This window comes from Anticarsia gemmatalis, chromosome 14 (assembly GCF_050436995.1).
Source record: "Anticarsia gemmatalis isolate Benzon Research Colony breed Stoneville strain chromosome 14, ilAntGemm2 primary, whole genome shotgun sequence".
In the NCBI taxonomy this organism is placed as follows: domain Eukaryota; kingdom Metazoa; phylum Arthropoda; class Insecta; order Lepidoptera; family Erebidae; genus Anticarsia; species Anticarsia gemmatalis.
The window spans coordinates 9,303,568-9,321,812 of NC_134758.1; the positions used below are offsets into that span (position 1 = coordinate 9,303,568).

The 18,245-nt window shown below is 35.2% G+C and overlaps 2 protein-coding genes across 4 annotated transcripts in view; one reads left to right on the forward strand and one right to left on the reverse strand.

The window, feature by feature from the left end:
- Positions 1-304: 304 nt before the first annotated feature.
- ICA69 (islet cell autoantigen 1-like protein) lies at positions 305-4,299 on the reverse strand. The gene is made up of 4 exons (XM_076122958.1): positions 3,597-4,299; positions 3,210-3,449; positions 2,723-2,974; positions 305-1,981 (listed from the first exon to the last, which is right to left on the reverse strand). The coding sequence occupies exons 1-4, from the start codon at positions 4,164-4,166 to the stop codon at positions 1,766-1,768; spliced, it is 1,278 nt and encodes a 425-aa protein (XP_075979073.1). The 5' UTR covers positions 4,167-4,299; the 3' UTR covers positions 305-1,765.
- Positions 4,300-4,698: 399 nt separating this feature from the next.
- Eip63E (cyclin dependent kinase Eip63E) overlaps positions 4,699-18,245 on the forward strand; it is a 71,475-nt gene continuing 57,928 nt past the window's right edge. Inside the window, exon 1 of one of the 3 annotated variants that reach the window (XM_076123087.1) lies at positions 4,699-4,921. In XM_076123087.1, the coding sequence (XP_075979202.1) occupies positions 4,852-4,921 (70 nt within the window). In that variant the 5' untranslated portion in view covers positions 4,699-4,851. Of the gene's footprint in view, positions 4,922-10,471; positions 10,971-13,631; positions 14,116-18,245 lie in introns of those variants that run through there. The other 2 variants (XM_076123089.1, XM_076123088.1) reach the window with 2 other exon arrangements.

The window sequence follows — 18,245 nt, forward strand, 5'->3', positions numbered from 1 at the left end:
ATTTTTAATTTGTAAGTATGGCATTTAGGGCTCTAAATGACTAACAGAAACTAGTACATAACTCGTACAAAAAGTTAGTCACCAGATCATTTATGCGGTACTTTGTAGACACACTTACTCTACTAAGACTCTTAAGTGTGCCATTTGAAATAGTAGGTATAAATGGCTGTAAATGTGCCCGTTTGTGTTTAATTTAAAAAAAGCCTGCATTCAGGTCATTCCGACCCACCATATAATAAAACTTCTAATCAGATGAATAATTAGGAAGGACAAGCTAGTATTGAATAAATAAGACAAATTGGTACATATAACTTTTATTAGATTAAAAATGGAATGCACATAACATTTAACTAAATAAAATATATGGAACTAAAACAATAAGTCATTATAATTATGTCATGGAATAATAAGCATACAAATATTTGGTATAAGTAAATACAAAACAATTTTAACTTGACTAGATAACCTTATTGTAGAATCTTTGGCTCAAAATTACTCCAAAACCACTGAGTTTGTACTATGGTTTATATGAAACAAAACTATTTTTAATTGCGAATTTCTGCAGTACGCTATCTTATCTATCAACAACTCGTTAATTGTCAATATTAAAAACAAAATTAAATAATATTATGATACTGGTCCTTTTCTCATCTTCGTCGCAAAATCTCAACCATAAGCAATTAGAGTTTTTACATTTGTATAACAAACTTAAACATGATGTTAAAGATATTTATCTATCCAGTGCTTATAAGACCCTTTCAAAATAGGGCATTTATTTATTAGCTAAATTGGCTTGCACACCCAGCAGTGAAGCCAGTGTTATGGCAAGATAAATCTGAATACAATTTCATGAAATAAAAATACTTCAACAGAATCCAACTATTAATACCTATAAAACAATCCATTTAAAGTTTGCTAAAGCATTTGGAATGTATGGAATGAGTAATACTAGTCTTTGGTCATAAAATTAAGTACATGATTAAGTTACAATATTCTAAACCTATCAAATAACAATTTAAAGGTAATCCAATCACACAAAACGAATACAACTTAGAACTATGATATATCAAATCAGAAATATTCGATTATGAAGTTACCTCTCACATAGACTAGTCGAGCCCTGCAGAATACGTATTATAGAGTACACTCCAATATATAAAATGTACATAAAATACATGGTTACAAATAGTGTAAGCTAATGAGCACATTTTATTTAATACATTCATTGTACTAGTAGAAGACATTTCTAAAACCAAATATAGGATTCAATTTATATACGCCAATTTATTCTAATCAAAATCGTCCCCTCGTTAAAATTTACGCCGGTATATCACATACGGTATTTTCAAGACATTTTAAATGGCTAATAGTCAATCCTAAATATATTTAACTAAATATTTTCCCTTACAGATCATTAAGACTAGATTGTAATCAACTACCTTTGCGGTGTTAGATTTTTAAGTCAAGTGAAAGTGTTATAATCGCAACTCAGTGCTCAGCTACAAGTACTTTTTTTACGGAAATCTGCATATGAGCCACATGTATTCACCTTAACCAGCAGATGAAAAACTTCAACAGATGAAATGATATCAAAAAGATCCACACTTAAATTGTCTGACTATTTTTTATTTTAGATCAACCCTGTGGCTCATAAGCATCTGATCAACAAGTGGTTTATAAGTCTCCCAAAAAGACTCTCCTGTTTATTATGCATCAGTGTCTATTTGGGAGACAATGGCTGCTTAAATATTTACCTAAACAAAAATTAAGCTGCATGACTATGATTAGCATTAGTACCAAGAAGACTGTCTGGGTTGGCCAAGGGGTCTAGTTCAGCAAACAGCTTGAACCAGGCTGCTTTGTCATCTTTCTTGGGAATGTTTGAAGTGGTCGGTTTTGAAGTTTGTGGCTGGGATGCTGATGGCTGGTTGTTGTTGCTGCTTGTCGGAGCTGTAGACCCTTGCAAAATGCTGGATGAGCTCTGGAAAGTACATTACGTTATTTAATTCATTGAAAATTTATCTTTCAAAAGCATTAATATCATGATTTTTTGTTTGGGAACACTTTTCCGATATTAGAAATGAAATCTATAATGCAATATTAATACTCATTTTAATATGTTTCAGTTTGGCTGTGTTATCCGAATTGCTCATATATTTTAATGAAAAAGCAATATCTAATCAGTTGGGCATACAATTAGTACAAGCACATAATGAACTGATATAACCTAGGTATTGATTTTATTTAGTACTTCTAATCATGAGTTATTAATATTGGGCTACTAAGGTAGTAGTATATTTTACAAACCTCCTAAAAATACTAATTAATAATAGCCATGAAACTATCATAAGAACTATTTCTAAGTATAACTCATGTATGTTCTGATACTAAACCTAACTTCATAAATAAAAAAACGAAAGTTCATATTACACTACACTACATTTTAATTATAGCTGATACTGAAAATGCAGTCATCAATATAATTGATGCAACAGACAGTCACCTCACAAGCATGATCATCATGACATTTATTTTCAGTCAGGGCCAGGTTCAACAAAAGCCCATGAGTAGATGTTAACTTGATATTTCTCTGTTAATATAATATATTGAAACAAAGTCAACAAACTAACAAAGTAGAAAAATATTCTGTGCCTCTGAATACAGTTAAATATTTTTCAAAGATATGAAATCAATAAAAAATTGTATGCAAATACGTATGTACCTGTAACAACTGAGAGGGCATGAAAGACCCAAAATTAGCAGGCATATCACCACAGTCCAAACGTAATCCAGCTAAATCTGAGAGTACATCGCTCGTCTGCTCAGAGTCTACGCAACCTGTATCAATCAGGTTAAGAGAAGTGCCTGGCTTCTCTTCTTTATCATTGGACGGTTGTTTTTCATTTTCGTTGTCATTTTTAGGTTGATTATTTTCTTTGATACCGTTGTTAGGATTGTCATCTTTGTATTCATCCTGGAACAGAAGTCATCATTTGTTTAAATAATCTTCTGGTACACCTTTTATCCATTTAAATAAATGTTAAGGTCAACATTTAGCAGTATTGTTATATTTATATTGTATAAAAATATTAAAGAATTATACTTTGTTCCAACTCTTTCAATTAAAAAAAAACTATTTATTGTTTATTTATGTGCGATTTATTACAATTTTTAAATTTTTCAGCAAAAAACATTTTATTTTTGGTTACCTGGAAAAACAGCATCTGATCCTTATCTTGAGGAATCACATCTTGTTTAGAATCTCCTTCTCCCAAGCTCTGGGAAAGTTCTTTGAGAATACAGAATGAATACTGTGGGGTTGCATTCATAGTGTCAGCTGTGGCTAGTAGGGTTTGAGCAACCTTATTGGCAAAGGTCACAAAGGAGCCCTGGTAGTTAGACAAGACGTGAGAGAACATGTTGCAACGGGCAGCAGCAAGTAGGTCAATCTGTAAATAGGTAATTGTTTAAAATTTTATGATACAGAAAATCAGTTTCAATTAATTTAAATCAAATCTGCCAAGGGACAGAAATTTTATTTCATTCGGCTTTTTGCATTTACCTATTAAATGAATATTATGTAATTCAATGCATACCTTCTGCAAAACATCAAGTGTCAACTTATCAAATAGCTTTTTGCTCTCGCGTACTTGCCGCTGTGCCTTTCGGAAGTTGTCAAGGCCGCGTCCCGTATCAGGATCTAGCTGCGCGCTTGTTGATTTCATCCAACTCAGTGCAGCACGATACTCGATGCGGGCTTTTTCCATAGCCGATACCGTTGCCCGCATATCGCTTACAGCGCGGCCTCTAAACGTCTCCACTTCATGATAAAGCCTTAACAACGGGCCTCTTACCGATAACCGCTGTTGTCCTGAATACGAAATAGCTTTACCCGCTGATACCATGTGTTTGCCCGAGGCATCCGAATTTTTCCCAGCATCTCGTAAAAACTTCCCTAACGCGTTTTCTTCTTGAGCCAAAATACACAATCTCTCTTGATATTGGTCTAACACTCGCTGTAATTGTAAGCAGCTGTCTGATATTGATCGAAATAATTCCAATTTAGCATCAAGTTCGGCGTCGGAGGCAACAATGCACTCATCTTCTTTGGTTCCTAATTTTTTTAACACAGTCTTCTTTGTTACCCAGTACTGGTGTTGCATCATATTTTATAATAACAAAACTATTATCCACTTCAGTTTTATTACAATTCCTGAAATTCCTGAAACTGAAATTTTCTTTTCAGTTTGACGTTTGACATTTAGTTTGGGAAATATTTTCTTTGATTGAAGTCTGAGAGTTGCCAATATAAATAATCTGAATGAACTAGAGTTGTCATAATATGATCTTTATTTTTGGTGTCAAAACTTTCTACGATGTGCTATACCAAATCTACAAAAAGCTAGAAACTATGAGTGCTATTTTTAGCTTTTAGAGAGATAAGAATATCTAAAACGTTTCATCACCGTGTTGCTTTTCTCACCTTTAATTATATGAGGCTAAAGTTATTGATGTCCCACTACAATTATTTTGTCCGTCAATTAATATTTTTCATAGCATAGTAGTGGAATTATCATAGATGTAACAATTATTTATATGCAGGCTTACTAAACCTTAAACGAATATATAAAAAGCACGACTGAAAATGTTAATCAAAAATATCTTACTTTCAAAATTGTTTTGGTCTGTGAGATTGTCTATGTCACGAATATTTACAACCGGAATGTGGAATGGCCGCCGCGTTTCGCGTTAGTACGAATGTATTGTGTTATCAAATCGTCTTTATAGTAATATGTACATTTTTACCAGGTGAGAGTGAATTGCTAGCACCAACGTGTGGAAATAATTACAATGTACTGTGTTACTGACAAAACTATTCCCGGTGTGTCATCGTCGCAATCTTCGAAGAACGTCAAAGATGGTAAGTTTGGTTGTCACATACAGTAATATTTTGTTGTGTATTTATTTGGTTAATTATAACATAATTTTAGCATTTCTTGTAGTTTATCAGCAGAGTTTGTTTAAAACTAGTATTAAAACCCCGATCTTAGGCTTTGTTCTCCATACTAAAAGTTTGAGATTACTTTTCTAAGTTTAGTAATGCACTAAAGATTCGAAAGCTAAACAAATTATTAGCTAAAACTGTATGAGGAATGAGTTACTGTCAGCCAATTACCGCCGTATTTAATCGCACAGCGGTTAAACATATCAATCATCTCGTGCTAGTTATTATTGTTATTAGGTATACGTCTTCAAGTAGGCTAGACTTTCAAAATATAACGCACGCGATTAACGTCCGATACACAATTTGAATATTTAGGTCGTTGCGGAGCATGAAATATCTAGTTTTTTTTATTTACAGCCAGCTCATTTTCAGTGTTGCTGTATTATTACTAACAACTCAATTTTCAGCATGTGTGAACAAAGAAGTTGAGTTAAACCTACTTATCCATTACAAAACTTGTTTCAAAATTTAGAAATTAAAAGCATACCACTAAGAGTTGAAATGTGTTCATCCATTTAGATAATTAAATTATTACCTAAGTCTATTCAGTGTGTTGATAAACAAAAACAAGTTGTTGTTATAAAACTGATGAACTTTTCAATGTTGGTATTTTTCCTTATTTATCTATTTATAAATGACAATACTCTTTCTATTCAATTATTCATATAATTCACACTTGTTAGTGAGTAAATATATGAATACTTTAAGCAAACTTATTGAATTAGCAGTGTTTGCTCTGTATCATGTGAGCTAAAGTCAAGTTCTAAGCATGTGATACCGATGCATCTAAGGTGCTAAAATCTATAAAAATCATGTGATATTCTCCTATTATACATTATTTAGTATCATTATAGAGACTAATAAGTAAGAAAATAAAGATCAAAGTAAAATTTACCACAATAACTATTCAAATGTCCTTAAATAAATATTTATATGAAACTACAAGTAGGCAATTATTTTCCTTAAATCCTGTTTGTTAGTAAAGTCCTTTGTTCTAGGCATTTATAGAATTCCACATTGAAGTAGGTTACATAATATATGTAACAGGTAATTAAATAGTTACATATTTTCCTTCTTTCAGTTTCCCCTTCATTGTTATATCAATAAATATCACCTCTATTAACTTTTCCATAGTTTGTTGACATACTTGATAACTGATTGTTCATTATAATTAATATGTTTTGATATGATTTAATTATTAAAACAACATTTTTATGTTACAATATTTAAATGTACCTGAGTTTAGCATGTTCTTACATCAATCAAAAAAATATCAGTGCATTGAAAGTCTAGATTGTATGGGCTTTTCAGTAGTGCATTATTTTCAGTGTCCTATAATATCTATCACAGTTAAAAAATAAATTTCCATCCTATATGACATAACTTCTATACTTATAACAGTAAACTTATCAATCAAACACTGATTGACTAAAGAATTCCCCACATTATGAAAAAAAAAAAAAATTTCGGGTCGTCACCCGTTCGTGTCAACGAATTCATACGCTAGGGTACCCATTTACCAGTAACGAGGTCAAGGTAACGTTTGATTCGCGTTTCGCGTGTCTATTCTTGACATATCGATCTTACGATATCACGATCGGCTTTTAGCATCGGAATTAGCATAGAAGGGTCGTAGGGAGACGACTATTCAGCGGTTTCTATTTGCGGGATAATCGTATTGCTGATGTTCATTGTACGTGTGTTACCAGACAAGGGTTTTGATGGAACAGTTCGATATTCACGTATTGCGGTGTTGGATTTCATTAAATATACACTTTCTAGCTCTTACTGCTAGTTATTGGTTGTAGATACTCGGATTTATTTTGTCCTTAAAGGTCAAATAACACGTTTACTGGGACAGAATTATTCAGTATTTAGTCACAACATACATTATGACCGCCAAGGACTGCATAAAATGCGACTTTTGTAGACAGAGGACTAGCCGCGTAAAGAGCCTGTCCTGTAGCGCTATGTATTATTTTATTGCAGATTTAAAAACCGCCTAAAGTGCAACTCATACAAGGATATAAGATTCGAAAGGAATCGATAATCTTGTTTTCGTAGGTTCGGATATAATAGAAGATCATTATAATAATTATCTACCGATATCTGTGAATGTCTGTATGCTATTCAATATTATATTTCTTAAGGAAGCGCATGAATTACCAAGTTTAGAACGATGAAGAAAGAAACGATGCAACAAGCTAACAGATCAAAGGTCATCCTCTTAGATTGCAAACTTTCATTACGTATGTGCAGCAAAAACATTTTAATTAAATTCACTCGTCTGTTTATAATGACTAGTGCAATTTCATGCATGCAGGAAATGTACTATTTCTCGAAGAATTACTGTTACCCGTGTTAATCTGACAAGCAAACAGCTGGTTTATAACTAGTCGATGTTCCCTTCGCAGGTACCGGAATAACTCGTTTCCTTTGAATAATGTCCAAAGAATGATATGAAAAGACTTCGGTCCCCTCACCTGATTTGGCTGTGGTTTTCCCAGCACCTGTCGTGGCGTGCACCAGTTGTCGTTACACTTGTCGGCCTTGTACGGTATAGGGGACAAAAGCTTCGCGCTCAGAAATTTATTTAAGTTATTCGATTCCCTTGATGTTCTGCAAACCGCATTATTATTGTTTGCAGCTAGCTAAAAACTAAATAGAGCTATAAAATAAAACTAGGTACCTACCTATGTGTCGGAAATGTTAGCTTGTAATATTTTGCTTGTTTTCTAGTTTCTATAAAAATATTTCGTGAGAACACGGATACTTGCTACTTCCGAGTTACGTGGGCGCGAGAGAGCGCCAGGTATTTTACACAAAGAGCTTTGTTAGAAGTCATAAGATATTGAATTTATCCTCTTAGTTGATTCCGAAATTCCGAATTTAAGTGTTACGAGTGAAATAAGTGACATTTACTTGGTTAACGTAAACACTGCGTTTGTCCCAGTTCGAAATAACATTTCCCAGGTTGGTGGCCTGTAATGCTTGCCGCTAAATGTCAGAGGTCGATCTGTGAGCGCGATAACAGATGAAAAGAGCTTGACTCTGCAGAAACGGTGGTAGTTTCACCCGCAAATTAATTCCTTATTCCAATATTTTTTATAATATCTAGGCCAGTGTCTAGGCTCAATAAAAGTTTATATCTTAATGCTTATTTTCCAATTTGCAGCATTTCAATTTGTTCGTTGTATCCCGTTCTTCGCTTGAATGTTTTAGTATTTCCAGTGTTGAAGGCGAACAGGATTATCGAGAATTTAGTACGCAATTAGTCGTTATGTTTTACTGTATTGTTTTATAAACACGAGCGCAACGGAAATTGATTAGACAAAACCTGACTTATGATATCGATTCTATGCTACGAACCCGTTCTATAATATTCCGAAGTGTTATCAATTAGCCTTATGGGTCAGTTCTCTATCTTCTGTCGTATGCATAGGTCATTAGACTTAAACACTATATTGCGTTGGTTGTAACGTCACAACTCCATTTTAAGTAATGATAGCAAAGTCAGAGATCTCGAGGTCTACACCTTTCGAAATCAAATGCGTAATAGAAAATAACTGCATTATGCACTAATATAAGTTCATATCAAAGGAAGATAGTTATAAGATAATATAATACGTTCTTATAACCCAAATTTTATATATGTGGTTTAAAGAAATACATATACTAAGAATACAATCGTGTTCATTTTAATAATGAAGGATTCGACTATTACAAGAACATTAAAAATGCACGGACAGAGTTGAAAATACACAGCAACAATTTAAGTTTATGGTTGTATAAACAATGAGTTGCCTAGACATGTCATTGTCGGTGCTTAGCTGGCGACAATGGTCGTTGTATAGAATTACTGGGTATTCAACGTATCCGTCCCAATTTCGCTAGAAATACATTCGTCCTCTAAGTAGCTCTGCGCTGATTATGAGCCGTTCTGTTGAATTATACGCATAATAAATCTTCTTTTTTAGCCTTTCTACAGTTTCTACACAACTGTGTGTTTACTTTTGTTTGTGTAGTCTGGCAAATGAAAAGAGACACAAACTTGCCAATTTCGAAAAAACTATTTATATCAAAAGTTATTGTCATCTTTCATAGATTAGAAATATGTACACATTTTATTCGTCATACTTATTCCAAGAATATTGTCATAGTTGTGGTTATTACTGAGCGCAACCTAAAAAATATACGCGATTCGACTAAACTACAAAATGGAATCCTCATTGAACTCAGATTAAACATAAATTTGGTCGATGTGGTATAATAAAATCACTTCAAATGTAATCGTGAATTGTAAAAGCCTCGCTTAATTTTATTACTTGCCTATTCGTTCAATTATTGCAGCGCCCGTTGCTTTGAATCGACAACATCGGTCTATAAAGTAACTGAAATGTTATTTTATGCCTTTCCAATGATCATGTAATGGTTTCGGCTGCCGAAGTTTCTCGAATTCCATATTGTCATTTTTATGGTTTACCTGTAAGCAGTAGAGGCAAGAGCAGTACTTACGGAAGGCAGTAGTTTATTTAATGTCTTTTGGAATACATGCTTATATTATTCTTGTAGCGTGTAAATGTCCTGAAAGTGATAAATCGTTTGTATACTATAAAAAGAGCCATACTAATTTGACAATATTCTTTAGGGAAGTTCAATCTATAAAAACAATTGGTCTTCTTGGGCGTGGGAGTGTGCAAATAATCACTATTCCTACACGATTGTTACGTTTACTTTATTGGTAAATTAAGTAGCTTAAAAAAGAACTGACGACATGAAAATCAAGATGTTCACATAAATTACGGCAATCTTGTTCTTATTTTGGTAATTTTTCCCAGCCAGCCGCACAAAATTAAGCTGAATAGAAAAATCACGTAATGGGATGTGGATGAAATACTGTCTAGAGTTCTAAAAATAGAAACTGTAATAATTTATACAAGGAACAGGAGTCATGACGAGAGAAGCTTTCAAGTGAGACTTTGGCTCTACATATTTTGCTGAATAAATATACTGTAATGCGACGATGTCATAAATATGGCATTTTAGACGGCAAGCTCGAAATTTACAGCAACATCGAAGTGTTGTGCTTGCACGGGTTATTAGGCAATTAATCCACTTAACTGGTGCCATTATCGCCGTAGTATTCTGTGTTGTTTTGTGAATAATCCGAATAACAAATTATTTAGAACTTCTAATATAATTTACGAGTCCACTTAATGAACTTCTGATAAATTTGTATTCTCTGTACACAATCATGGTGTGACATCGTAATTATAGTTTGATCTGCCTACGGCTACGAATGTATTGATGCGTCAAACATAGAGAGAGGTGTATTCATGAAAGGCCGGGGTGCCGGGGTGCTCTGGGCGCCGCGTCTGCTGACACAGTTCCGGGCGCCGGCGCGGCGGGCAGGGGCACTGCAGCCCAGCCAGACGACACGCGGTCGCCCTCACGAGCGCTCCCGCCCTACTGAGCTCCCCGACTCTGTGCGATCGCGAACTTATAACTTCGTTGAATTTCGAACGTTCCTGTTGTGATATAAAACATTGCCACCGAGCCCATTGTTCTATCGTGACAATAGCGATGTGCGTAAGCTTGCTTCCATCTTAGTAAAGATATCGAGGTGATTGTAAACATTTCAAACCCCGAAGTGGTGTTACGAGGTGACGAAAGTTCGCTTTGACGTTATCGAAGAACAGTGAGACTTTGTGGGACTTTAACCCTCCGTTTCGAGGGTCGTGGTGTGTACTTTTGGACAGTGTGTTGAAAGGACATCGAATATCAATTAGTTGAACCGGCCGGTTGGCAGCATCGACTATATTTATTGAATCAAGGACGACTTTGTGAATAGACAGATAAATAAAAGCCGCCAAGCTGTATTCGTTCGAAAGTTTCAAGGTTTACGAATACGATGAAGATAGGACGTGCAACGGCCACGAAGATGGGTTCGGCACTTCCAAAAGGAGTGAGTAGTACACGCTTTTATAGACTCATAAACTTATTTTATGTTTAAATTGTTTATGCTTCAGGTACGAAGATCTTTTGATGTATCGCTACATTATGGCTATGGGAAAATATACATACGCATAAGGCATACGGCCTTTTACTTTTAAATATAGGCACTTAATCAAAGTGATTGTAAAAGTCTGGGAAGATGTAACTGTGGAAACTAGTCAAATAGAGCAATGAAATTGCCGGCATATATGTTTCGATTTACATGAGTTGACCACTAAAGTTAGCCAGTTATTATTTCGCTGTAACGGATCAGTTTAACAAGCAGGTAACTACTTAATGAGGTATTGAATATTATCGGCGTTTTATTATCTCTCATTCTCGGAAAATTATAGGCAAAGTATTCATCGTAAAAAACTTGCGGTTACCAATAAATAAATTCCTGATTTTTATAACGCATTGCTCGGGTAATGGAATCAATATAGATTACTTCAAAACTGTCATGCACGTACGAAGCTAAATAAATTATTTGGCTCATTCGTCTTTCTAATTCGGTTTTAGAGGCCAGCACTTCATGGACTCGTGAAATTTTAACGATACTATGAAACATATCATCTACAATCGATACAACATCGGTTACGTTTCACATGATATTGTTTGCTAACATCGGTTTATACGTGTACACAGTGTACCAATAATCTCGCTATGAATTGCTTTTGTTCTAACATATACTGTGACCAATCTGCGGAACAAACTTGCGTGGTTTTGGCAAAACCCAAGATGAACCGTACGGTTTTATTGAGCAGAACGTTGCTTCGTAATGATGAAAAAATGTAAAATATTAGCGCTAAGTAGACATGATTGTTACATTTTGTTTGTTTTATGGATATTGTAATGGATAGCTGACTTTAGAATATAGCATTTTGTTATATAAGGCTTATGTTTAACTTTGAATAAACTTTATAGTCATAAAAATTCTGCCATGGGCGCTGGAAATGTGCCCAATAACCGGCAATTTACTCGGTCCAAGGACGTAATACCGACTGTTAGTATAGTTATGTGCTCGCCGGCTACAAACCACAGGGTATTATACAATATTCCGACCTTTACGGCTTCTGTAGGCCACCAGAATTCCGAGCACTCGAGCAGTTGGTGCATCTCTATGAATATTGTGTAAGAGATAGACGATTTATGGTAACGATTGTATTAGCTAATCGAATCCGATTTTTATGTGTCTTTTGACATTTCCTTTCATATTATACTGGTAGAGAATTCTTCATAATTATCATGTCTATAAATTGCATTTTTGATTTCAGATATCAAATTGAATTTTGTGAACTGTTCTATATGAACCTGTATAAAGAAATGTGTTTACAACTGTTTACGGTTTTCGTCAGATGTTTTCGACTTTGTTGTTAGCAATTTCGACAGCAGCCGAGCAGGGGCGAACCACTCGAAAGTTTGAATGCACGGGAAATAGGGAATTTTTCCTTATTATATATTTATCGGCGAGTTTGTGGTCCTTTGTCCTATTTCGTTACACACGGGTACTGGAAAAATAGTACAGCTATGTAAAACTCTGTTTGAATATATGTGTTATTACTTATCCGGCTTGCAGAGAGATGGTGTTTATTTATGCAAACTAAAAATAAAAGTAAATTTAATCCATTACAATCCCACTGTACGAGACCCTCTTCCCAGAATGAGAGAGAGGGATTAGGCCTTGAACTGGAAATAAAGAAACATTAACTTGTAACGTTATTATAAATGACAATTCTTCGAAACGCATTTGGTTGCATCATTCTATTTATAGAAAGGACTGGGTAGACTAAGAACATTACGTGTCCTCAATACACAACAATATTCTAGTTAAAAAATATTTGTTACTGTCAACTACACTTTCACTTCCCTGTGTATTTATCATCATAATGATAAAAACGACTACTTATTAATTACGAACAAACTGTCGTTTCTCTCTCATAGGTTTTCCTTATTGTCTTGCATTAGCATTTAATATATCAGTCAGTTCACCGTGTGACCTCGTCATGGCGATTTGCGATAAAGATAATATACTTTAATAATAGAGCTGGTTGATCTGTAGGCATATTATGTTGACCTCATGACTTGTAGAGCAACTTCTTGTAGTAATTTTCTGCATAGTAAAGTATTTTCTCAACAAAATATAATTTCGCTAGGCACATAATTCACTTCTCCTATGATTCTTTAGCCATTTCCTGCAAATAAAAATTCTTGGTCTCAGCTCACATCCGTTTTCAATTAGGTACACTTATTAAAATAATAAACGTATAACACTGGAGTTAACTCCTGCAAATTCTGGGTCAGTTCTTATAAAACTACTTGAATAAATCTAGAGCCAACAAAGAAAGTTCTTATAAATATTTAATCGATTCGCAATACCATAATCAAGCGATTTATCTTTCGCGTACAAATTATTTTATATTTATAACGTCGATGTAATTAATACGAGCCATAAAATAAAATGAGGTGAAATATTTATTGTAAAACACATTTTGGTACCTTTCTCGGAACATATCGGAGTCGGTGCAATGCAGTCGCAACACAAACTACATAAGATGCAGTATAAGTAACCAGTCAAGTTAGCGCAGCGTGGAGTAAGCGAACCACCACATACACAGTCATCGCAAGATAAGAGTAGGTGAACTGGTGAACGGGCGTTGGCTTGACTTGTCTGTCTGGCCGGCCAGTAGGCCCCGGCGCTTCGCACCGTGAGCACGGCGTACGCGCATCCGACGCGACTCTACATTGTAAAAAAAATCTAGGCCGCTCTCATGTGATAGTTTAACATTTCTCTCGCTTATTATGGAAAAAGTGTGCTCAGTGGTCACCCACTGTAATAATTTCTAATTTTTACCGGACTTTTCATTTTTATGGAACACCGCCGCTATGATTGCAGAAATCTGAAGTGCCAAAAACTTAATTTACCACACTTATCTATGTGGGCTACGTGATAAGGTGTCAAGTGTGTTACCGTTTCGGTTTTGTTTGTTTTTGCAAAATTGCCGTTAGTACGGAGACGTTACTTTGAGTGTTCGTTTTAAGTTAGTTTTGGTGAATGAGTCAGCTAACAGGCGTCGGAATCGTTAACTTTGTCAACGTGCTGCCCACCATTTCCGAAGGTAATGCCGATTGTTAAGGCAATCATTTAAAAATATTTTGTTCTGTCATTAGAAAACAAAACATTGAGTGTGTAACTAATCGTTATGTATTGTCATTAGTATGATGAAACACTGTGATTGTTAGTCCATCATAATTCATAACATTCATTGTATTTCTTTTGTTTGAAAACTGGTCTACACTGCAACGTATATTATGAAACAATCTGTCAGTAGGTAGCTGTCTAGATGCACACGTATGTCCCTTTTATGTGGAGTGTAGTGCACTTATGGTGATTCAAACACCCGATGCGTGCTTATCTTATTACAAGTATTACGTGTCAAACTGCACTTACCTACACATTTAAAACAAGCGTGTATATGTTTATTGTTTTATTTATGCAATACACTGTTCTGTTCACGTTATGTAACAGCAATAAATGTAATACGGTAATACAGGTAAACCATTATTACTCTTTCAACCATAAACAATATTTTGATTTGTTGAAAGTTTTTATGTACGTTGGTTTAAAATAACAGTGATTTGTTACTATCATATTTGTAATCGTTGAAACATATTTTTTGCTCAAGATTTCAACAGTAAATAAAAGCAAGAAACATACTAGTTCCACGAAGGTCACATTTTACAGCCGTATTTTTTTGCTTTTATTCTAATTTTGAAGATACGATTTTGCAGACCTTCACTAGTTGAGCAATAGTTTTCAAGATATCCCATTTGTCTAGAATATTTTTTAAACCCTAGAATTTTCAGTATAGAAACTGAATAAATAATTCGCAGTAGTTCGTTACCAGTTAATAGTATTGGCGGCTCAAATGTTCGTGAAAGTATACTTTCTTTTTTGCAAACATCGTTCGTTCATTACTGTGTTATGTGTCAAAAGAAGAATCTAACACGGCCATTCACTATTATAAACGTTATTCTAGACGTTGACTGCGGAAGTGAACGAAACTCGTCCTATGAGGACTACAAAAGTTGGTAGTCTGAGTCAGAGCTAAAAGCTCGCGGCCTTGGAGGCATCCGCCTTATCCGGCAGTGAGTCGCAGACGCAGGTGCGACCGACCGGCGCCCTGGGTCGACGACCGGGAGGACGAAACAACGTTTAACTCCTTGCCTGTAGGCTGTAATTCAATCAGGTGCTCTTACTTATCGCGATTAAATTCTGAAACGTTCGCATGTTGAAATAACACCAAAAATACAACATGATTTATTTTATTTCATTGCCTTCAATAAATTATACCGTCCGGCCTTGCAACTCATAACTAATAAACTTTCATACTGCAATGCGCTTCCAACGAATGCCAGAAAACGGTAACATTTCTATTGCATGAAGGTTACGCGTGTGAGAAAAATGTCGATAATCGTCAGTGTTTCTAAAGATTCTCGCATACCGTTCCCAATGGCCGCTACCTTGCAAGTTCCCGGCACGACTAGTTTTTGTCACATTACGACCGTTAATAAGAAGTTGCACAGTTGCATTCGACACACATGTGTCGACTATACCTCTGTTGTAAGCTTTGATAGTTTTTACTCAAGTTTCAATGTATCTATCTCGTTACTGGTGTCTATCTATATCATGTTTAGGTACTTATTGTATAGTCGTCTCAGCCCATTTTTCTTCGAGATTCTTGCACCGACTTTGTCGAGTATCCTCGAAAAATTCTGCAAACTTCAAAATTCTTGGATAGGTTTCGCGTTCGAGGCTGAACTGCCATGCAATTTCCAGTTAAAGGATTTAATAATGTTGTAACGCTTTATTATATTTTTAACAAATCTAGTTATAAGGCTTAGCCTGTGTTGTTAATGTAAATTGACAATGTTTCACTAATAACGTTTTGGATTTGTCAAAGCGCCACCCAGAAATCACGTATGCAAATTTAAAACAAACCGCTTGCGAATTTAAATAACACCGTTTACAGAATAATGTGGTACAAAACGTACGTCTCTAACATGCAAAAACGCATTCAATTGAACTGGCCTCTCAGAATACTAAATATTCTTTGTTTTCGATTAAATTCCTTTGTTGTACAAAACGGTGTGATTATGCATGAATTGGTAACTGTGACTTAATTATGCGATGTGAACGTTAGGCCTGAATCGGCGGTGCCATTAGTCCTTGCGAGGTCGTAACAGATCATGCGTGGTCACCCTGACGTGTGTACTGTGGTGGGGTTGTCCGTGACATGCCTTTACGTTACTCTAGGAAGTCGTTAGAAGCAATTATAGGCAATTTTCAAGATGGCCGGCAAAAACTTACCTGCGTTCATGCCTCATCTTATGAACAGTTAGCTTTACGTCTACAACAATCATCGTAAACTTGTACATGTTTTCGTCATTTTATAATTATCTAAAACCTTGTGCGACTGTATGTTAACAATATCCCAACATTATACAATAGTGAGGAGCACGTAAAGAGGTAATATAGAAACCACTATTGAAATGTCCCAACAATATTCCATTGCGTTCGAACCCGAACTATTTCGGACTCTTATAACTTCGGTTTTACGTGGTTTTATGTAAAGTAGGGTCGACTCTTGGATGTCTGCCTTTGTTTTATTTCGTTTTCCCGACATCAAAAAAGATCAAGAAATCAAACGGGAATTGTATCTGCGGCATTTCGACTGGAATTTTTATATTGCGTGATGTTTCGTATTACAAAGTATGTTATATTACGTGTACAAGTGTAGAGTCAAATAAATCCGAGAATTCTGTCATCTACCAACGTGAAGAAACATCGTATCGAGAAGGACAAAGAAAAGAAGGACAACGGAAATGGCAAATATATAGAAATCACGCAAACATCCTACATGCACGTTATAAAGCAATATTCCTCCTTAGATTTCTAAACGTCCTAATCCCATAATACTGAAATCCGTAGGGAGAGTAGTGAACGGTCGGGTGGGCACGCAGCAGCGTCGGAGCGGCCACGCCTCGGCGAGCCGCCGGCAACCGACAATGATATGGAAACTATTGTACCACTTGCATTAATATACTTTATATCTGCTCTAGTCACGAAATCGGCTTGTTCCAATGCACGTTGCACGGACGGAGACAAGCCGTAGATTGTGCTGTAAATCAACGCAATGTTTCTGCATCGTGATTTGTTTATAATACTGCTCTACTCTAACGGCCTTATTGTATATTGATAATGCAGCGTATATTCCCTATTGACTTTTATCTATTTTCAATCATTGTTTATAATTCATAAGCCATAGCATTGCATTTCAGCAAATTTTTACTTTCGCGCACGTTTAAGATTTTTTTGTCCTCAAGTGACGTAAGTACTCATATTGTTATGTGACATTTTTAGGCTAAATAAATGACTTTAAACGTTCTCAATGTAACATTGTCAGCTAGATAACAAAGTATAATGAACGAGTGTCGAATCTTATCGTGATGGTTGTACAATCTGTGTTATGGCACTAAAGAAAATCAGCCTTAGTAACAGTTAATAAAGAGAGTCGCTTATTTTAATTATACACCTCGCGTGATAATTAATAATCTCGACTAACGACACATAATGTGTTTATTGTCTCGCTTTCTTGCCTTTCGTGAAGTGTTCCATCTCCTTCGGTCGTATTTCTTCATTTTGAGTTATATATCATTCAGTTTTCTTTTGACCGTATTTCAGCGCTGCTTTGAGAAGTGTATAAATAACTTACTGTTATGATTATGACGACATTTTATTGGACTTACTTTAGTATTTTTACAACCCACCGAATTATAGTGGGATTGGGAAAATACACTCGTTTTCCTCTAATATGTAAACATGTGTTGATGTTATTTATAATTCAAGATGAGAAGAATACTTTTCGATTTCACTAGTGACTTTCCACGATCTGGGAACTAATGTGAAACGTGTAATAGGCATAAAACATGACTTGAATAAAACATAGTGTCGATGAGAACATGCTAAACGTGGAATAGTTTGAACACGTAATTGATTTCAAAGATATACGAGAATCTTTTGTGTATGAGGTTTCAATGGAAACAAGCTTTAGGCCTTGTGTTACCTTGGTGATGTAATATGGACAAGTAACATAGCTAACGGCCACGGATTTAGAACTACTCTCACTAAATACGAGCCAAGATATTGTGCAAATACGACGCTAAAAGCTAAATACACCGTGGATAA